The 20,724-nt window shown below is 39.9% G+C and overlaps 1 protein-coding gene across 5 annotated transcripts in view; it reads right to left on the minus strand.

Annotated features, from left to right (window-relative positions):
- Nucleotides 1-561: 561 nt before the first annotated feature.
- mlphb (melanophilin b) overlaps nucleotides 562-20,724 on the minus strand; it is a 39,450-nt gene continuing 19,287 nt past the window's right edge. Inside the window, exons 6-16 of one of the 5 annotated variants that reach the window (XM_076081859.1) lie at nucleotides 19,958-20,013; nucleotides 16,850-16,942; nucleotides 16,010-16,121; nucleotides 15,216-15,448; nucleotides 9,524-9,607; nucleotides 7,004-7,306; nucleotides 5,504-5,653; nucleotides 5,331-5,399; nucleotides 4,349-4,397; nucleotides 3,781-3,875; nucleotides 562-1,730 (exon numbers count right to left, since the gene is read on the minus strand). In XM_076081859.1, the coding sequence (XP_075937974.1) occupies nucleotides 1,704-1,730; nucleotides 3,781-3,875; nucleotides 4,349-4,397; nucleotides 5,331-5,399; nucleotides 5,504-5,653; nucleotides 7,004-7,306; nucleotides 9,524-9,607; nucleotides 15,216-15,448; nucleotides 16,010-16,121; nucleotides 16,850-16,942; nucleotides 19,958-20,013 (1,271 nt within the window). In that variant the 3' untranslated portion in view covers nucleotides 562-1,703. Of the gene's footprint in view, nucleotides 3,876-4,278; nucleotides 4,398-5,330; nucleotides 5,400-5,503; nucleotides 5,654-7,003; nucleotides 7,307-9,523; nucleotides 9,608-15,215; nucleotides 15,449-16,009; nucleotides 16,122-16,849; nucleotides 16,943-19,957; nucleotides 20,014-20,724 lie in introns of all 5 variants that reach the window. The other 4 variants (XM_076081861.1, XM_076081860.1, XM_076081863.1 and 1 more) reach the window with 4 other exon arrangements.

Here is a 20,724-nt window from a genome sequence, read left to right on the forward strand (position 1 = left end):
TTGTGTATTTTAAAATGGCCTCTCTGGAATGTCCATTTCCTGAAAGATCAAGGACCTTGATAGCATTAGGCGAGTGCACACTGATGCAGCTCTCCCGGTGGATTCAGGGAACCATCAGGGCTGTTAAGTCGAGGCATGACCACCACTGACTAAAATAAAAAATAATCTTTTATAATACATATTGTTATGTATCTTATAAATCTCTCAGGGCATGCTTTTCTGTCTCTTCTTTGGTGTATCACTGTAATGTCTGTTGGCTGTGTATTATTTGATGTGGATTGCAGCTGTGTGCAGAACTATTGCCCGAGACATAAAGTATATCTTATATCTTGTCTTATCTTAATAGCAACGGACCAAGCAAGTATAAAAGCGGTTGGGCGGCTGCCAACATTTCATCAACAAGAAGAGGCTGATTCGAGAAAAATAATGCAGTTGTGCTACGGGAAGAGGTATCAGAGACAACACAAATGTACCAGAGAACTGCTGTTTGATGTCCCATCTTTGGTCACAAACTACGTTGGTGGTTAAAAAGAAGAAAACAAGATAAAATGACAGAGTCAGTTTAGTTTGTAAATAATTTAATAAGACAAATGAGGAAAACAAAACCAATGTCACTGCATAATTAGAGTTACAGTTTAGTTAACTAAAGAAACAAAGTAAAACTGAATACGACTTTTTAAATCTACAGATGGGTAAGGCCATATGAACCCTTTGTAACCTGCATGGAAACATCTGCATCTGTGTGTTTCTCCCCTCTTTCATTCAGGGGTTTTCCTTTGGTTTATCACCCGTCTGTCTGTGCAAACAGTTCATGGAAATTCCTTTATCATCTCAGAGAGCATTGATAGCGGCTTGTGTTGGTCTCACAGCAAGGTACAGTGGTGAAAACAGTCTAAATACTTCAACTGATGTTGACTTTTTTAACGTTCACTTCACTTTAAATAATCCAAACAATCCCTTAAATATAAAATTACCAATTATGTAGACATAGTAAAAAGTCTTTAAAGCTCTCGTTGGCAAAAATATGAAAAAGAAATTTGATCAAATTCACACGTTTACTATAATTGCCTTTTAGATATTGTGCCATAATACACACAAGGACTGTGCATCAATGTCGATATTTATTTGATTCATATACATCACTATTTAACTAACCATATGAGACAGGCCTATGATATCAAAATCTTTAACTTTCTTGTAATGATAGTAGCCTAGCAACTTAAAATGTAAAAATATTTCTAACTGATTTGTAGTTTGTTATTGCAGGTTTTAGACAGGCTGCAAATATCACAATTTTAAATGTTGCTTTAATCTGGAAACGTTTTCATTTCTAGTCTACTGTGTGAACATTGGAACGAATAACTATAGATTTCAGATGAAAACAGGAAAATGTGAATGCTTTTGCAGAGTAAGGTGAGTACATTAACTTACATGTTATTGTATACAAATCATCAAGTACACGCTACGATGCAGGTCTAGCAACATTAGTGCATATCGTGTGTGTATTTCCATTAAATATAGTATGGTACCTAGCCCAGTAAAATAGCACAACAATATCACAAGGAAAGAGTTTTAAATATAAATGTAAGCACTCCCATCCCAGTCGACAGTCTCTGATGTTTAAATAGGAATCTCAGCTTCATTTCAGTCCATTACGAACTGTTATAACAACAAACGCGGTCACATAATGCTCAGCCTCCTCCTCATGAGTCCTGCGTCATTACTGGTTTCTGCAATCAGAGAGAGAGACAGACGGAAACAACCGATGATTGGCTGTAATTAGTAATTAGATAATCAATCATTTCATGCTCTGATTGGGTTAACTGATTCATTGTTAGCCATGAAATCATTCATAGCAACTGAGACACAAACATGAATACAATAGGAAGTACGTGCTGGCCTATATAAACCTTTTGATGACTTATGAATCATCGTGTTGTGAGTGATTACTGCAGGCTGAAGCAAAGAAACATATTTAAATCACATTAAAGGGGAAATCAATCACCATGCATTGTTTCCTCTTAAAGTATCACAAGTGTGTAGAGAGGTCTAAGCAAATAGTAATCAAAGGGAAACGAAAGCTCTTGTCTTACTGTGATCTATAGCTGTGGCTTCTAGAGACTGGACCACAGCTTGGGTTTTTGTTTTGCATATTGCACGAACACTAATACATGTTTAAGCATTGCAAAAAGGGTCTCATTCATAGTTAAAGAAGATTTTTTTTTTTTAACAGGATACACCTGAGAAGTATATTGCATGGCTGTCTTTTAAATCATGACCATTAACTTTAAGTGCTTTCCAGAAGTCGTGGCAGTCAAAGCAGCGACACCTGTGTTTTAAATTATCATAATAGATCACAGTAAACAGGCATATCATTTTCATAACCAGTGTTTCTTTCGCTAATCTAATCGAACCTTTTGATGGCTCATAGTTCGTTTGGCTCTAAGTTCTTTGGCTCTAAGTTCTTTGGCTCTAAGTTCTTCAGGCCAAACTAAAGACATGTGTAAATAAACACATTGTTTCATACCAGAACAAAGATAGGGTCTTTGTCTAGTATAAGAAATTAAGAAAATGAAACAATTTAATATTAGCTGAATTGAATAACTGAATAAAGTTAATTGGGACATTAATCATACCATCTCAATAATGCAAGAATTCGATAGAATTGTTATATTTGATTGAAAAAGAAGAAGCAAAAATATAAGGAAATACAATTATTTAAAACCATCACAAAGCCTGATTGGAAATGAAACACCAGATGATCCACCAGCAGAAGAAGTTAAAGCCCAGTGAAGAGTTCCTTTCCAACATTAGATCCATTTGAAAAAATAAATCTGAGGAAATGGTGTGACATTTTTTATAAATCCACTATTTGCTATCTTGCCAAGAGATGAGAAAATGTGTTAATGTGGATTTTTTTTTTTACTTTTAGGTAGAGCCAGGCTAGCGGTTTCCCTTTTCAGGGGGACTGTCCATTGTTGTGATGGCCCAACAGTCCAACAATGTTGCATTGGACCAAAAGCCTGTTTGTCCGACAGCCCGGAAAACAAATAGGCATTGCTCCGGAGGCTTATTGCTTCGAAAATATACACTCTCCCTGCAACAATTAGCAGCACGTGGCTAATTATTTTGCAGAATATCATCAGACCGTCCTCATTTTTTTCATACTATTGCGAAGGTATGACCCGCCTTACTCTGCCTCTGATTGGCAAGTACTCGTTGCCTTTGTCGGTCGGGTTGGTTCGGTTTAAGATTGAGGAGTGACATTAGTTAAGGTAAGAATATCAGGGTAAACCAATCAGAGACAGAGTAGGGTGGGTAATGTCTTACCATAGTGGGCAAAATATATTGCACTCTGGAAGGTCAGATGAGTCATTCTACACAATAATTAGCTATGTGCTTCTGTTCGATGCTTTTTTTTTTTTTTTTTTCAAGATATCGGGTTGTTGGACAAATGGGCTTTCGGTCCAATGGGATATTTTTCAGACTATTGGGGTTTCAAAACAATGTTATGGCACCATTTCCAGGCTTTATGCTAAGCTAAGCTTCTCGACTCTGCTATCAGTCTTCTAATCTAACTCTCAGCAATAAAGTGTATTCCCCAAAATGTCTGACTTCTTTACGTTAACCGTTCAATATCTTCAAGACAGACAATCCAGATTATTTCATTTTGTTGTTGCCATACATACTTTTTTCATAGACTTTTTTTCTCAAATGGTAGCTATATGATGTTGGAAGTGAACTCTTCAATGCACCCCGTGCCGTACAGTGGGGTCATACCGCACAGGTGGCCCTGGTCTTGGGCTTAGCCACTGGGTTCCTCTGTGTCAGGGAGCCCCTGTAGAAGGAGTTTCTCACAAACTTGTCCACCCGGCCTGCAAACATACAGCAGCTGCATTGTACATCCATGTTCTACTGGCTGGCTTTTTAAAAACTTAGTACAGATATGAAGTCAGATTGTGGTTTCCTATTTCATTTTGTTATGAACCTAAAATTGTAAAATTACAGATGGAGACTAGCTATGACATTATTGGGAAAGTGAATTAGAAGCATTCAGTCTTCTCTTAACAACAATTCTTGAGTCTACATTGCCCCAGTAGATGTTCCCAGTAGCAAACACCTACTGTAAGGTAACAAACGTATTGCATAACCACTATTCTGCCTTGAAACATTCTTCCATTTATAGCTGTGGGAATCCTGCCTGTAAAGAATTTGAGTATCTGACATACAGCTGGGAATGAATGCTGTAGTGCAATAGGACGCAGTGTTCCAGCTCACAAAAGAGATGTTCTGAGTCAGGCGGAGGGCTCTGGGGATCACTCTCAAGGGCAGCAGTGTCGGTTCTTACTTGTGGGAAAGTTGTCGGAGAGTCTTCTTGCTTGGATCGGGATTGCAGACTAGAAGCCACCAAAGACGAAATCAAAAAGAAAAGAAAAATAATTTGAATGTGGGAAATATATGGCCCATCAGCCATTTTGGCACCTTTTGAGGGTAGAAATATTTATCAGAGACAGACCTGCTGAGGGGATAGAAATGATGTTATTGGTTGATTTGAATCGAAGGGTGCGGGGCCACAGAACTAGGAGTCGTATTCAACACCATCAAGTCCGTGCACTATCAGTAAAAATGTACTGTGTAAGTATCACGCCATTTCTTAACTGATTACTTCCCTTTACAGAACATGCAAATTCTCCAAGAAATATTTGACTAGGGTTCTTCTCTAATAAGTCAAAAGCTACTTTAATCAAGATATAGAAAACGAAAAAGATAGAAGTGCAGAGATACAATAAATAAATAAAAATAAAAAAACATAAGAATAAGATTCATTAAGTGAAGATAATGTAGCAGTGATGGCAAAAACGGCAAAACACTACAAATGAATGTGATTCAAGTGTCTGTTCATTTTAAAACAAATCAACACTGGGGTTGAACACTAGATGTAAAAGAAAGAACCACTCTCCAAACTATTTTTATCAGCTAGTTTGCATTCATGGATAATGCACAAATGTGTTAAATTGTTAATGTCAGATATGCAGGCCTACTAATTAAATGCATATGTTACTGATTACACTTCATCATAACTGCACAGCATGCAGGCTCTTTGAATTTGAGTTTCAACTCCCAATGAGTGCTGAGCTTGATTTACTAGCAAGTCATTTGAGGCATTTCGCTTCTGGCTCATCTTAAACGAGCCTCTAAAGTCAACCAATTGGAATAAAAGTTGCCTTCAGAACAATATCAAAAGTATGTTACACCATCAGAGATGCTCACATTAACCTGCTCTGACTCTAAAACTCTGGCATACACTCAAATGAACTAAATGTCTTTACCTTTCTTCTCTTATCCACTGGCATGCCAGCAGCATTCAGGGCAGCGATCCTGTTCTCTATGTAAGAGACCTTGGGAACAAAAAGAGAGACAGGGAATCTGCACACTTTTCTGTCTCTTCAAAACAGATCTAATGTGCCAACTAAGCTTAACTCAGCTTCTGGTTTTAGCTTACCTCACTCTGGGCGTTCTGGACGTTGGCAGCTGCTTGAGCTACCTTGTCCTCCAGCTCAACCAGTAAGGTCGTTGAGCCTTTGAATCCTGCCTTCGACCCCTCCCCTAGGGGGTGCCACTTCCTCTCCAGGCTGTCTGTTGAGTGGTTTGTCTTCAAGACAAATGTGAGGAAATAAACAAAAATATATATATGAATGAGTATTTCACATCAAAACTTCATCAAGCTAATTTCTTTTGTGTGGGTGGTTGGGCATTCAATCCCTTCATTAAATAATCAACAGTAGAGTGATGCCAGAATGACATGCAACAAAGGTTCCCGGCTGACTCAGGGTCAGTGCTTATACCTTGTTGGCCACCAGCGAACCCTGACCAAACTCTTTTTGAACATAACATCATATAACATCAAAACTATTGAATTTAAGCCATTTATTTAGACCTGAAATGTTTTTAAAGTGAAAATGATTTGGGTTAAGAAAAAGATTATTGACTAATCTCAATCAATCTCTTTTTTTTCTGAAAATGTTTGTTTAGAATTGACTATTGTAAATTTGTGCTTTCTCTATATGTATACCTTAACAGACATTTAGTTGCCTGGACGTACCAAAACCACAAACAACAGTTTAGAAAAAAGGCAGTTTGTGATCCATTTTTGCAGCTTTAATTTTTAACAGTTTTGAAAAAACACCGACAAATAATGTGGTCCTGTTCAGAAGTATTGAGTCTACATTGCCCCAGTAGTGGCAAACACCTACTGTAAGGTTAACAAACATATTGCAACCATATATAGTACAATACGCCTGTGGGAATCCTGCATGTAGATAATGGTTTTGGTATTTACTATATAAACAGCATCTCCCAGAAGCACCGACTAGTCAATGAAGCACAAAAAGTTGTGGTTTGAGGATAATTAGAACAGAAGGGCTGCTGTGAGATCACAGGTCGACCTTTGCTCCCTTCAGTCAAACTGGAAGCAAGACAGCCGTGCTGCAAAACCATCACAAGTTCATCAGGTCATAACTGAGTGTTCTCCTGCTTGTGTTATGTGATACTTTAAATCCTTAAGAGAGGGCATGCAGATTGAACAGGCCTATAGTACAGTGATGTTAATAACACAACATCATTACACACCAGAGCACTGTTAGCTGTTAAGGGAAAGAAATGCCAGAACAAAACGTTCAGGCAGCTTAGCAGAGCAGCTAAAAAAGAGTTATTTTACTATAGTCCACTCTGTGTTTCAGTTGCAAAGGAAAAATAAATGCTACGGCTGAGTGACTTGATTTATGACTAGTGTGTGCTTCAAATGGATTCCTGCAGAGCTGGTATGAAATTTCATGAGCCAGGTTCTTTTCCTCCGAGTTTGGAACAGAATGTTCTACAATCCAGATGTGCAGTGTGTATATTTCTGATGAACTTTCTGGCATCAAATGCTTGTGTTGTGAATACAAAATCTTATTTTTTCTACTGATGTTTTGCTCATTAAATCTGCCACAGCTGTCTGTACCTTCTGAGACTCAGTCAGCTGAGGCTGCTCCTCCTCAAGTCTGCAGAGAACGATGCTTGTCTGGGATGTGGGTCTAGTCGGTATTCTGGTGGGCTTGGCCTCCCCCTCTGGGCTCCTCCATGCTGGGATCTCTTGGGAGGAGTGCGGCCTGCTGGGCTCGTCCTCGTCAGAGGTTAGACCGTGGTCACTGATGTTGTCCGTCATCTCGTGCAGCTTCTGTCTCAGTTGCTGCTCCTCTAAGTCCACTTCCTCATACTGAGGAAGAGGAGAGGTGCTGTTTGGAGTCGGAGGAGCCTGGCTGGTCTGCAGGGACAGAGCAGAGAATATGTGTTTGATTTAGAATGCATTGCTTGAGTGAAAGCAGTTGGTGAAGTGCCTGAGGGGTTTACCCCTAAAAATAACAATTCATTCTTTTTTAAATAATACCGTACAGTAATACTAGGGCTAACTAGCTCCACCACAAGTGCGTTGTCCTTTAGCCCGTTCGGAACGGAACAATAACTTGGCAGGAAGTGCAAGCTACTGCAGCGTAGTCGAGAATCGCTCATTGACTCCACGAAAGTGAAGAAAAGTTTGGTTGTAACGCTAGTGAACTGCGGCCTGTAAAGGCCCGCTGCGGAGGACATACTCGAGTCCCCTGAGAGCCCTGATACCCCGCCCCCGCTTGCTTCTATAGCAAAAAGATAATTAATATTGAACGCGCAGCATGTTTGAATTGCACTTAATTCGACAAAGCTTTCTCTTGGTTCCACAGCTTGGTACCCTGCCAAGGGTGAAGTAAATCTGATGGACGGTTCTTGAGATATGCAAAGGACACACATACATTCATACAAACAGAAAGAGATGCCTTGCTATGCAAGTAGATCATCAGCTGCGGAGGATGCAAACTTTTTGCCTGGGACATGTAGTTTCTTTCAGCATGAGCAGTTATCGCTTCAGCCCATGAAAGCGATGGTCATTGCCAAAAACGAGAAGTCGGCTTTTGTCTACTTCTGTGTGAAATCAAAGGCCCAGTGTTCCAACAATTGAAGCGATTTTCCAATTGGTAAACGTGCCGCTATCATCACTGTAAACTGCATGTGTGATAAACTGTTGACTTGTTGCCCTTCTTTCTGCACAATGCATATTGGCCAAGGGTCTTCCTCCCACCATGCCACTGACAGGCCTGCAATCTTAAACAGGAACTAGCAGGTCTAGCAGACGAATAGATGGATCATAGAGTTCTGACTTTAATCTAAGAATTCTGATTTAAATCCAATAATTCTGACTTCATTGTTAGACTATATACTCAGAATTGTTACTTTAATCTCAGAATGGTGACTTTAAACTATTGACTTATTGCTGCTTTCTGCACAATGCATATTGGCCAAGGATCCCCCCCCCCCCCCCACCATGCCACTGTGCATTCTTAAACAGGAACTAGCAGGTCTAGAAGACGGATAGATGGGTCATACAGTACGCATGAGAGCGTGAGAACTCTCCTGTTCCTACACTCATCAGCTGGACATTAACACAGACATGCTGCGTGCAGACTCTGCTCAGACAAAACCAGCCAAACATATGCTATATATATGCTAATTGATCTAAGCTGTGCTATGCCACAAGAGAGAGGTAAAGCATGAATCTCTCAAATATTGCTCTCATTTGAAGCCGAATAGCCACTAATTACCAGCCGAGCTTTGTTTACGGTTTGCTGTTTTTGTGGGTTGGATCATTCTCTGATTATATTGGTGTGGATTTCAGACACCAAACCCACATGAGACATCCGTGTTGATGAGAGGAGGATGAATATGAGGAGCTGTGTGCCTCTCTTTATCAAAGATTAAACAACGAGCTGCAAACAAAATGCCTCATTTTTAGGAGGGATCATTTGCTGAAAACAAAACAATCAAATCAATAAAATTGTGAACTGTTTGAACTACACTGAGAAAGATGCCGCTTAAAGCTGCATTGACTTGCTTTTTTTGGGGCCACTTTGGGCCAAAATGAGCTGTAATGTGTTTGTCATGAGGAGCAACTCCTTTAACTTTACATATCGCCGTTTGAGCCATAGTTCATGAAAAATACTGATTAGTGCAGCTTTAAGGCTGCCATCATACTATTTAGTTTCATCATTAGCAACAATGTCTTTAAAGGCAGAACCATCCATTATATTTATCCTTAACCGCTTATTCTGTGCAGGAGTATTGTAGGGCTGACAGAGACAGACAACCATTCACGCTCACACCCCCACCAGAACCAATAATGATGTAATCATGGTAACAACTACACTTAGACGTATCATACTTCACTCCTCACCAACGGCGACAAGTACAAATATGATGAGACCATCGAAGGACTAATCACAGTCCCTGTTGCTATGGTAATGTACACACAAACATGTTCTTGTTTTTTCCGATTTGAACTTTCATTCTCCTCATCTAATTCCCAAAGCCTCCTTCTGCAACAGCTGGGCTGAGGTTTGATGATGGTTATTAATGATTACTTGGCAACTGTGATGTGATATTTGAATGGATTTACCTCATGGTATGTTGAGGTGACCTTCTGCTCCAAGTGGTTCAAGAGGGTCTCAATGGCTGACATGCGTCTGTTCAGGTCAGTGATCTGGAGGAAGACGGGGAGAGTCAGGGAGGCTACATTCAGATGATGAAGACAAGATATGATGAAGAACGTCAGCTGGTAGTAGGATATCAGAGGCATAAAGGAATGATTGCATTAGAGTAAAAAGTTGGAGAACACAAGAAAAGTCACCACACATGTATTAATAGTCTCTTCAAAACAAGAGTATAGTATACAGGATGCTGTTGAACTCACACTCTGAGTAACAACGTGCAATATGACATCAATTTCCCTCAGACTGAACAAATCAAACATCATCAGAGTCTGAGCTCTGAGCCACATCCCCTCATCCCCAAATGTGATTTCACTGTAATTGAGAGGGTCCGCTCTGACTTGGGCGAAGCCACAGCAGTCCAGATGCAGAGAGAGTAAATCTTGACTAAAGTCGGCTCTTTTGGATAATGGCTCATGATGCAATAATACCTTTTTATTTTTTCCACGGGGTCCCTTCAGAAACAGTCATCTTCAAATCAGGAAGTCAAGCAGACAGTCATGAGCCAAGTCATTGCCCTGGGTTGTTGAAATTCTGCCTTTCATTCCTAAGATTCCCAAACCCAAACCATGACCCCTTCGCTAAACATAACCACATATAACCTAATCATAATGGTGCATTCAGAAGACCCTGTGTACATATCTGTATCGTAGAAAGACGTGTTCCATCAGGCGCCTGTGAGACAGCTGACTGAAAAAGACCTTTGAAAGGCTTCGGAACACGGTTCGGAAGATTATGGCCACATGTGAAAAGTTAATTTGAGTTCAGAGTCACAAGTCTGACTTTCATCTCAGAATTGTGCCTTTATTCTCAGAATTCTAATTTAAGTCTAAGAATTTTGATTCTTAATTTATTCTTAGAATTTTGACTTTAATCTAATATTTCTGAATTTATACTTAGAATTTGGACTTCATTCTCAGATTTTTGACTTTAAATTTAGAACTTAAAATAAAATGTTGACATGTGGCCCGAACTAAAACTAATTTTTTCACGTTGCCCTGGTACTCTTCTGAAGCGGCAGAGCACTTCAGTCCAAAATCTCCCGTAGGCCTTCAGATGGGTTGAGATCTGGATCATTGAGCCCTGGTGCCTTGTAGGGAAGCTTCTGTTTCTCCACTTTATAATAACCATCAGTTAACAAATACACTGTATATAATGTAATAAATTGATAGTCGTTTAAAAGCATGTTAATAGTTATTTTACTGTTAATAATGAATGCATTAACAACATTATTGTTGCAACAATATTGCATTATTAATAATGCAATATTGAGATTTTATGATTAGTTTCTACATAATTAGTTTAGAAATGATAAATCCTATTGAACAATAAAAACTACTTTTTAATAGTTTATTGTTGTACTCATAACATTTTATATACTACATCAAGTATTTGTTAATGATTACCAAACTATTTTTAAACCTTAAAAAATAGTTTGTAACGATCTATAAACATTATTTGGATGGCTTTTATGAAGTTGTAGCAGATGATCATAATACTTTGTTAAAAAGGTTCATGAATACTTAAAGTAAAGCATCTATAAAGATTATATAGATAAATGGATCAGAAACCAATTAATAACCAATGACAACATTTTAACATCTATCTTAATATGTTTATAGAATATGTTTTATGGTTTATTCATGACTTAACAAAGCATTACAATAATCAGCTGCAACTTTATGAAAGCATCCAAATAATGTTTATAGATGCTTTACAAACCATTTCTCTACAAATCATTTGGTAATCATTAACACATTCTTACTATAGTATCTAAAATGTTAAAATCTGTGCAACAATAAACTCTTTAAAGAAATTATAGCATCACTAGTAATGAGTAAACATTATGAATTATCATTTCATTGTTTGTTAACAGCAAAAATACTATCAACTAAAATTGAATTCATAATTTATTTTTATTTAACTTGAATTCAACTTAAACATGTAAAATCTTCTTGAGTGATCCCACTGTCTTATCTGTCTTATCCCACAAACAAACATAATCAAAGTGGATATGTCCCTTTATTTCAAGCGCTCCAAATCAGAATCAAACGGAGGGGAAGCGACATTCGTCTGCAGGATGAGCAGCTGGTGTCTGAGGGATCCTGGTCCTAAGCCAATGTGAAATACCACGGCAGCTTTTGATGTCTGACAGGCACATTGGGCTGTGTGTTTTCTGCACACGTCGTCCTGGGGGGGGGGGGGGGGACGAGATAATGTGCATATATACTCTGTTAAACTATTCCTTGTTGTTAGACCTCCGAACCATCTGTGGGGAAAGAGCTCTATCCATTCAGCTGAAATATTATTAGTGTCTGTTCAATAAATATGTTTTTTATATTTAAGAGTTTTCTCATCTCGGTTATTTCTCACAGGGAGGCTAAAAAGATTATTTTCCACCACATCAAACATCAATAATTAAAAAAGAGAAAATGATATTGATCTATTTGAGTTTGGGATATAGTGTGAAAAACCGCTGCAGTTCTTGCAGATGTTCTTGGTGTCTGTCTGACGTAGTTGCAAAATCCGTTGATCTTCCTGCATCCAGTGACGTGACAGTGAGGACGTTGGAGTGAGGAAGAGCTACAGAGTGCTACCTCAGCATTATTAGCTGTGGGGCGCAATGACAAAAAGTACTTGTTTTCTTTGCTTGTATTGCAAACTAGTACATTTCCAACACTGAAAATGTCATCCCCAAAATATGATTGCAGAGGATGTTAAGGACAAGGATCATTACAGTGTAAATTTGACAGTGTTTTGGCTGGCTGTATTCAGCCAGAGAGAGGATATGACCGGGGAGACCCTCTTGAATCTGACCTGCCGAGAGCAAACACAGACTAATGGTTGCTTTGCTCAAAATACCCACCGATGCCAACAGAAACAGAATCATTGTGCTGTAATGAATGTCAGCGTGGGCAGTTTTTATTTGATGCTGTAGCCGACGACAACGAACCGAGAGAGCGAGCCCTGTGTGCCTTCCTATGCATGAAAGTTTTCCCCGTCACTGGGAAAAAACAACCAAGACCAGCAGGGCAATTCAAGCCATTTTTGTCATTGTTATTTGCTAATTTAATAGTCTGCCTCTGTAGAAGAGCCGCTGCAACTCCTCAGCTGCTGACACGGCAGAGAGAGACAACGGGGGAAAACATTTTCACTTACTTTTATACTTACTCAGGGAATTAAGGACTCATTTTGACCAAACCGGAGTAGATGATTGTTGGAACAGTGGAAAGACGGATGTCTTGTTTGGTAAGAGAGAAAAGCTTGAATTCAGAAGGTGTGCAGTTGTATTTTTCTGTTTCGGTGGGAAAATATTTCCTTCATTGACATTTTGTGAGTGTGTTTAGTTTATTTCTCAGACTGAAAGAGAGCTCGCCGCTCTTGTGCAATGCATCCTGGTACATGTAGGCACAGCTGGCATGGCTCCACCAGCAGGAGACTTCAGCTTTCTCGGTCAACACAGCACACACTGGAGAACTTATTTACTACATTTACCATCAGCACTGATTGATCCACATAAAATGTGTCAAATTTCCCCTTTAAGTTCCACAGCCGGTCTGAATCCAATCAAAGACACATGCGCCCAACAGTAGGGCACACGAGGACACATGTAGACTCAGTGATTACTGACAGCAGTAACAAAAGTCAGCCAAACTAATGTTGAACAAAGTCTGTTTTTTATCTGCTCACAACAGCAACAGTTGTGGCGATCCTTTCCAGGGACGGAGTTGTATATCACATAAATAGACACTGATGTAATGTATTTAACCTCCCTCTGATCTAGCAGCTGTCTGCCCTACATCAACTCAACGTGTCAGCCCGATCAACTTGTGTGTGTGTGTGTGTGTGTATTAGAGGCTCAACATGTGCTGCTCGAAAGACCTGGAATATCAGAAGGAAAAGCAGCCCTGCTAGCTTTTGTCTTTCAGAAATGTGAATCCAAACCACAATTCATTATTGTACAGATCATATACGTTTTTTTGCCAAATCTTTCTCACAACCCAAACGGGGCATGATTAGATTATAGTTTTACGAGTTTTGTTTATGGCCTCATCTTGGCCTTTATTGCACATTTTAGCAATGAAACATTCCTTCCAACACAGCGGGTTGCAGTGAGCTCAGAGCTATACCATGTGGTCAAATGTGGCTAGTTTAATATATATATTTATATATATGTACATAAAAATCCAGTCAAGTCTACCACTTTGTCCACTTTTTAGGTTGATTCCCATGCTGGGGTAGTAATATAACAAAATGCCTCAAGATGATGATACAGATGTTCAGTTGGTCCCCTACCAACATGTCAAATAAAAAGTTTCCTTGGTTTATCTTGGTCTAAAATGACTTTTAGACTGTGCCAAAGTCTTGCATGTCAAACTTTTATGATGAATCAATGAAAGCCATATGGATTGCATATGCATCAGTAAAGTTAATTGATATAAAACAGTATCTGTGCAGTGATGGGAATAGATTGCGTGAGGAGGTTGAACATTGTGAACTATGATTGTCCCATTTCTGATTCCTAGTGTGTTTCAGTTGTGGCCGTTTCCCTGCAGGTTCCCTTGTGTTTAACCCTTCTCTGTGTCTCTAGCACTCCTGTATGTCTCTCTCTTCTCATTTCTCCGTTTGTACATCCTCGATTCCTTTCCTCGCCTCTTCTCCCCGCTTCTTAGTCCCTCCCACCGGAGATGCGAGCGGAAGAGACGAGGAAGAGACGCAAGGAGAGAGGAGTCGAGGCAGCGGGCATTTCAATTAAATATGACATGTGGCACAGCTGCATCATCTGTCCTTTGTCACAGATCTTTCATACGTCACCGGTGACAAAAATACCCGCAAAGGCTACACCTGTGCATCCTCGCTCATAGCTCGGGCAAGCCTCCTCTCTCCCATCTTCTCTATACTCAGGATCCATTTTAGGAATTTATACATCCTGCAAGATGGCACGCTGTGATCGATCTCCACGTGCCTGTATTGGCGTGATCTTCCTGCCAGGCTCCTGGTGCGGTCAACTCACACACCCGCCTGCAATCGGCTCATCATCCCTCCCAGTCTACATTCCCGTCTCCCATCAGCTCATGTACCTTCAGGTTATCTTCTCCGGCTCTTCATCCACTCCTCGCTAGATTGATGATCACTTACGCTTCACGCTGAACTCAAAGACTTACTCTAGTGATTTTGCCTCCTGCTGTTTTTCCTTCTCTAATGTTAGTCTCGTTGTTCTCCAGGATCCTCACCCGCCTGCCAGTCCTCCTGCCTGTCTGTTTGCCTGCCAACCCTCACGCCAGCCTCACCATTATTATTTTATACACAAACGAGGAACGAAAAAACCGAGGCAAGCTCTCACCTTTATCTATCTCACACATAACTTTGAGACAGTTATGTAGTCGGTTGTTGTGAATGTGGTGCTTTCATGCTTTCTGCTGGATCTCCATTCATCAGCCCCCCTCATATTTATCCCCCGATTGAATAAAAACTCTGTCTCACCACGATGATTCACGAGCTGAATGCATCATTAATAGGCTACTTTGGGAAACTGGATTTACAGATTTATAAACATTCAGGAATTTAGTGTAAGAAAATAATATGACTCATAATAAAGACCTGCGGTGCGGGGTTCGGTGAGGTCAGGCTCTCCTGGGAGGTGTGGCTGCGGGGCCCCGGATGAGACTGGTAGAGAGGGTAGAGCTGGTCGTCTTCCTCGGAGTCCTCAGGGCCGGGCAGATAGCTGCCGCTGCTCTGGGGGAACCAAGCACTCCCACTGCCACAGGAGGAGTAGCTGAGCCGGGAGACGGAGCGAGACGGAATAGTTTGGCCGTCTCGGTACGCGAGGTCATCTGGAAGAAATATGACGGCAAAATAAAAATGTCACTTCTCATGGTAAATTGTTTGTATTTAATCAATGCTACACAATATGATAAGCTGAAAAGAAGCCGTGCATTCTGATCTGTTACCATGACTGTTACAACAGTAACATGACCAACTGGTCCCGGTGCTGTGCTGATGATGCCGGGTCAGTTCAGTACATTACTTTTTATCTAAACCAACAGATTTGATGTTGTTAACTAGCTAACTTGCCAAGGCAACTATTTTTAAAGCAGGTTGCTTACAAATGACTTATATGTGAAATAAAATAAGTGGAAAACAATGGGAGGAATGTAGCTCAAATAAAATACACACAGACATGACATACAATGAGGACAACGTGGCCACATTTCATGTTTAGAGAAGTAATCAGCCGTTGCAGAGCTCTGTAATAGCCAGTTGGCCTTTTTTTTTTAGCTCTCTGTATTTTCCTTAAGCTTCGTAGGTGAGTGAACATTGTTACTAACACTACAGTGTGGGATCTGAGATGTGTTTTGTCCTGTCTTGCTGTGGAGCTATTCCCAGGTCCAGACCTTTGCGTTGATCCTTGAAAATCCGGTGGAAAACAGAGGCCACATCCACCTCAGCAAGCATCGACTCCCTCTCACCTACATCCATGTCCATGATGTCTTGGGAGACGGGCGCCTATGAATGAGGATGGAGAGTGGTCAGAGCTGATTTTTACAAAAAATCAGTAAAAAGGAGCTAATGATGCTGTTTCAGGCTTAGCTGGAAACTTAGCCCCAGAGGAAGAAGGTGGTTGAAGGCATCGGGGTTGTCCCCGGTTTAATAAACTGAGGGTAAGAAATGATAACAATGACAATAACAAGACGTATTGTATTGTTATTCCGAGCTACATGATTATAAGAGAATCCCTGACATTGGTGAATTTGGTTTCCCGCTAGTAAAATCATTAATAGTGGCACATATACTCTTATTCATACTCTGCAGGCAGATTAAAGTTACTATGGACTGCCCGGGGCAGACTGTCTGTACCCTGCTGCTGTAAAATGAGAGGTTTTCTAAGGGCACTCTGGTGCACGGAAACACTGCCGCTTTTGTCCACAGGGGCCGCCAAAATCAACACAAAATGTGTTCCTCGTGGTAGATTTACATACATTTTCGTGTACTGACTAATAACAGAAATAATGTAGTTAAACAAAGATAATATAGAATGAATCTATCTATATTTATAAAACTACAACTGAGGTGACCAACCTCTTAATTTAGTGTTTTACTGGCATTAGTTTGGTGTGTGGATGTTTGGTATGTTGGTCATGGCCAATAATGCAACACCTCTGCTTGTATAAAGGCACGAAGATTAGTTTGGTTTGGGGAAAAGCTGGTTCTGAGGTCATCCAGCTTCTTTCTACCTGATTCGGTTGTCCTCTTGATTGGATCAAGTAGTCGCAGCCCAGTTCAAAATCAAAGGGATCGACGGTTAACCGCCTTTTGGTCTTTTTCGTCTTCGGAGAGCAGAAAGGGAAACACCATCACCAACAGAGAGGAGAGAGTAGAGAGGGAGGAGAGATGATTCAAATGAAAATGTGTAGACCCGAAGAGAGTAAGGATTCACAAATCCTCACCGCTGCAAAACACTTGCACGACCGTGCAAATGCCTAAGCACGCCTTGGAAAACATCAACATACATATTCCCCAGCAATCATTATTACATACATGACAAAAATACCAAAGAAATAAGAAATGATTCTTATAATTGAATTAAATCATTTTATAGTTTATGTAGAGTAAACATATCATGTTGTTAAGTATTGCTACTGACTATTTAAAACAAAAAAAAGGATAACCGTGACTGAGTTGGTTTTGCATTTTTGAGGGGATATATTTAGCAAATGGCACTAGTATTGAGCTAATTTAATTTTTAACAGAAGTTGACAGCATAACACTTTGATGGAGGGCCCGCCCTCTCTCCAACTACCCGGACCACATGAGCCCCAATGCACAATGTAACCAATTTCTTATTGTTTCTTTTGGAGAACATTTTGTTCCTCTCGAAAGAAATACGTGGCGATTTAAAAAAAGAAAAAATGCAGAAGGATGAAAAACAACACGCTTGAGTCCTTAAAGACTCCTCTAATCCTCTGGATAAAAAAATATTTCGTCTGTTGCACAATAAATAAACATCCCTAACCCGTTTGTCTAATTACTACATTTTTTAATCCTGGCAGCCACAAGTGAGATCATATAAAGTACATGACAAATTGAGCATTTATCATTGTAGGCTACCATTTTTGTTTGGATTAGAAAAAAAAGTGGCTTGGGTTAAAAATCTTTGCAGGACAAGGAATATTTAATCCAAATGGTTAAATGAGTCTTCCAGAACAGCGGTAAGTGTTGTTAAACAACCTGGGTTGCTGGTGTATATCGTTTTGGGATAAAGAAATTACCACTGTTACCTAAATGTAATGTTACATGAGAGGCACAAACTGGGGCTAGGAGAACGTCTTCTATGCTATTTGGGTATGTGGCCTAGAAAAACTGGACTTCTTGTAAAACAGCTTCAAGCCCAGTGTTGTTGACAGAGGACCCACTCGCACCTTGAGCAGGACACTGAATCCAGGCTCCGAAAACCCCACCATGTAGATTCATTGTAACATCTCTGAGTGGGTGAACATGTCAGGAAAGTTTCCTCACAGGGATCAATGATGGGATTCAATAGACAGTACTCTGTTTTGAACAGTAGAGGGCACTCTGAGTGAAAATCAAACGGGGCATGCAGAAAGCACTGCAGAACCTTGTTGTCGTCAACATTTCAAAAAAAAAAAATTATTCTCGGCAGCGGCTGCTGAGATTGAACATAAACAAAGCTTAGCTCCCTCATTACACAGAGACTGTGGTATAAACAATAGTAGTCTTGGTTTTATGACGAATTCCAGAAGATTCCGTGTTCCTTTTTTTACAACCTGTGGACTTGAACCAGAGGCTCTCTCAACTCTGCTCCGACTCTTTTATGTGCACGATTATGTACGACAGTCTGGTATTTACCCACAATACACCGCTTCCAGTGCCAGTCAGACCGTGCCTAACCTTAGTTGTCACAAGCCGTCAAGGCGTCCCAGCTGTTCATGAGGGCTGGCCTAGATCACATTGATAACCCGTGTAGAAAACACTTCTGCTTCTCAGGAGCCGTCAGCGGGACAAAGATCGATGCTGACCACAGCAGACCCTGGCAGGCTCAAACTCACAAAACATGTGCATGCAAAATGCTGGTTTGAACTTGAATGGGCTTGTCTGTTTTGCAGATGAGCTTTGGATCCCCTCACTGAAACATCTATTAATTAAGTAATTAGGAAACAGGAAACTATGATATAGACAGCTCTTAAACCTTGCCAGGACCCCCCTCCCCCATACACTACAATAGCTGACATCTCTAATTGTCAAACAGCTTATATAAATGTTTGTCACTCCACCCTTATTAATACCTGTTTATTACATATTTTTCAATATATGTATTAGTATATACATTTTTTTTCTCTTACCTTACACACAGAATCATACACATAAACTAGTGTGGTATTTAACAGATTCCCCAAAAAACATTGATTTAAGTCACAGTAACTGCAAGATGTCAGTATCAGAATTATAATGACCATCACCGTGTATACTACATACAGTATATATATATATTGTTACTTTCCATTTTTCTAGTGTTAGCTGCAAAGTCGCTACTGGTTTGAATTTGCTTCAATAAAAATAAAGAATAAAAAAAAGAATACAAACAAAATCTAAAGAGTGGAGTTGGTGGCAAATTGTCATTTTTGCCGAGATTAAACAAGCAAGATAAAACTAGTTACATTGTAAGTTTTAGAGGTGCTGGCAGGTCTTTTTTACTACCATTGGACAGAGCCAAGCTAGCTGCTGTCCTCCCTGTGCAGTCTTTATGCTAAGCTAATCTTCAGGCTTTAGTTTTATATTTATCATACAGACACAATGGCGGTATCCGTTTTCTCATCTAACTACCTGAAGCGTGTTTCCTTTAGCGAAGTGAAGGGTTCAATTTAAAGTATGACGGGAGTTAAATTTCATCTTATATTGTCATTGCTTTTTCCACCTTTGTTGCCAGATATTTTCTTGTTATCTCCCACCATAAAAATATAGAAAAAGAAAAAAAGAAACAAGGAACACGTTAGGTGTGAACATCAAATCAACCGAACTGAAGTGAATGGGCTATTGTTTGTGGTTCTCCACGTGTTGAGGTCTCAACCTAAACCAGAACTACCAGTGTTCTGCTGTACTGAGTACAAATTGATATCTGTTTCTTGTTTTATCAAGCAGATCACTGGAATGCTCTCTGCTGGCCACAAACTCACTAAAACTTAAGTACCTACCAAATAGCTGCAAGATGCCTGTTTATTTAATCTTCTCGAAAAGCAATCAAAGATTTGGCAGTTAGTGGGGAAGCACATGGAAAAGAACCACACAGTGTACTGAATATATAAAGAAGAAAAGAGTTGCCGTACCCCCTTGTAGTGTTGTGAATCTGTTGCGTCCATACTGTGCTCCTCATATCCATCTGCTGATAAAGAAGGCGGACATGTTAGTGTTAAGCTAAAGCTTTTTAGAATAACTGAATGACAACATCAAATAAACAGTACAGAAAAAGATAAATGAAAAGGAATGCAGTGCAAAAATAACATCATCTGGCTTTTTACTATGCGCATGCATTTATGAGCAAACCTGAGTCACATTATGCAGACTAAGTTCCCCATCCTGAGTAAAGAATAACATCTTTCAAGCCAGCCATTTTCTTTATCTTAACCCAATGACCTTTTTCTTTCAATGCTTTTTTCGTATGGCAAAAAGAGGCAAACGAAGGGAACAATGTGTGTTTTCAGCCCCTCTTTACCAGTGAGTTGCATTTATACGTAACAGTTCCCTCTTGGATACAAGAGATATATATATATATAGAGAGAGAGAGAGAGAGAGAGAGAGAGAGAGAGAGAGAGAGAGAGAGAGAGGGAGGAAGGAGAGACTGGGAACATCAAAAGCTGCAGAGAGAAGCAAATGTTAAGAATGAGCTTCCCCGATCAGCAGATAAAGTGATGAAGTTGAAAGCTCATGCAGAACAACAACATTGCAGATTAGGTTTATGCTCATTCTAGTAAACAACTGTGACCAGTTACTGCACTGACACTCTCATAATTTCCAACAGAAATCCATTTGAATGGCTTTTGTTCCATCACTCAGAAAATCATCTGCAGGAGAACTGCGCAGAAGGACATAAAAC

Source organism: Anarhichas minor, unplaced genomic scaffold (assembly GCF_050575085.1).
Source record: "Anarhichas minor isolate MPS153535 unplaced genomic scaffold, ASM5057508v1 ptg000087l, whole genome shotgun sequence".
In the NCBI taxonomy this organism is placed as follows: domain Eukaryota; kingdom Metazoa; phylum Chordata; class Actinopteri; order Perciformes; family Anarhichadidae; genus Anarhichas; species Anarhichas minor.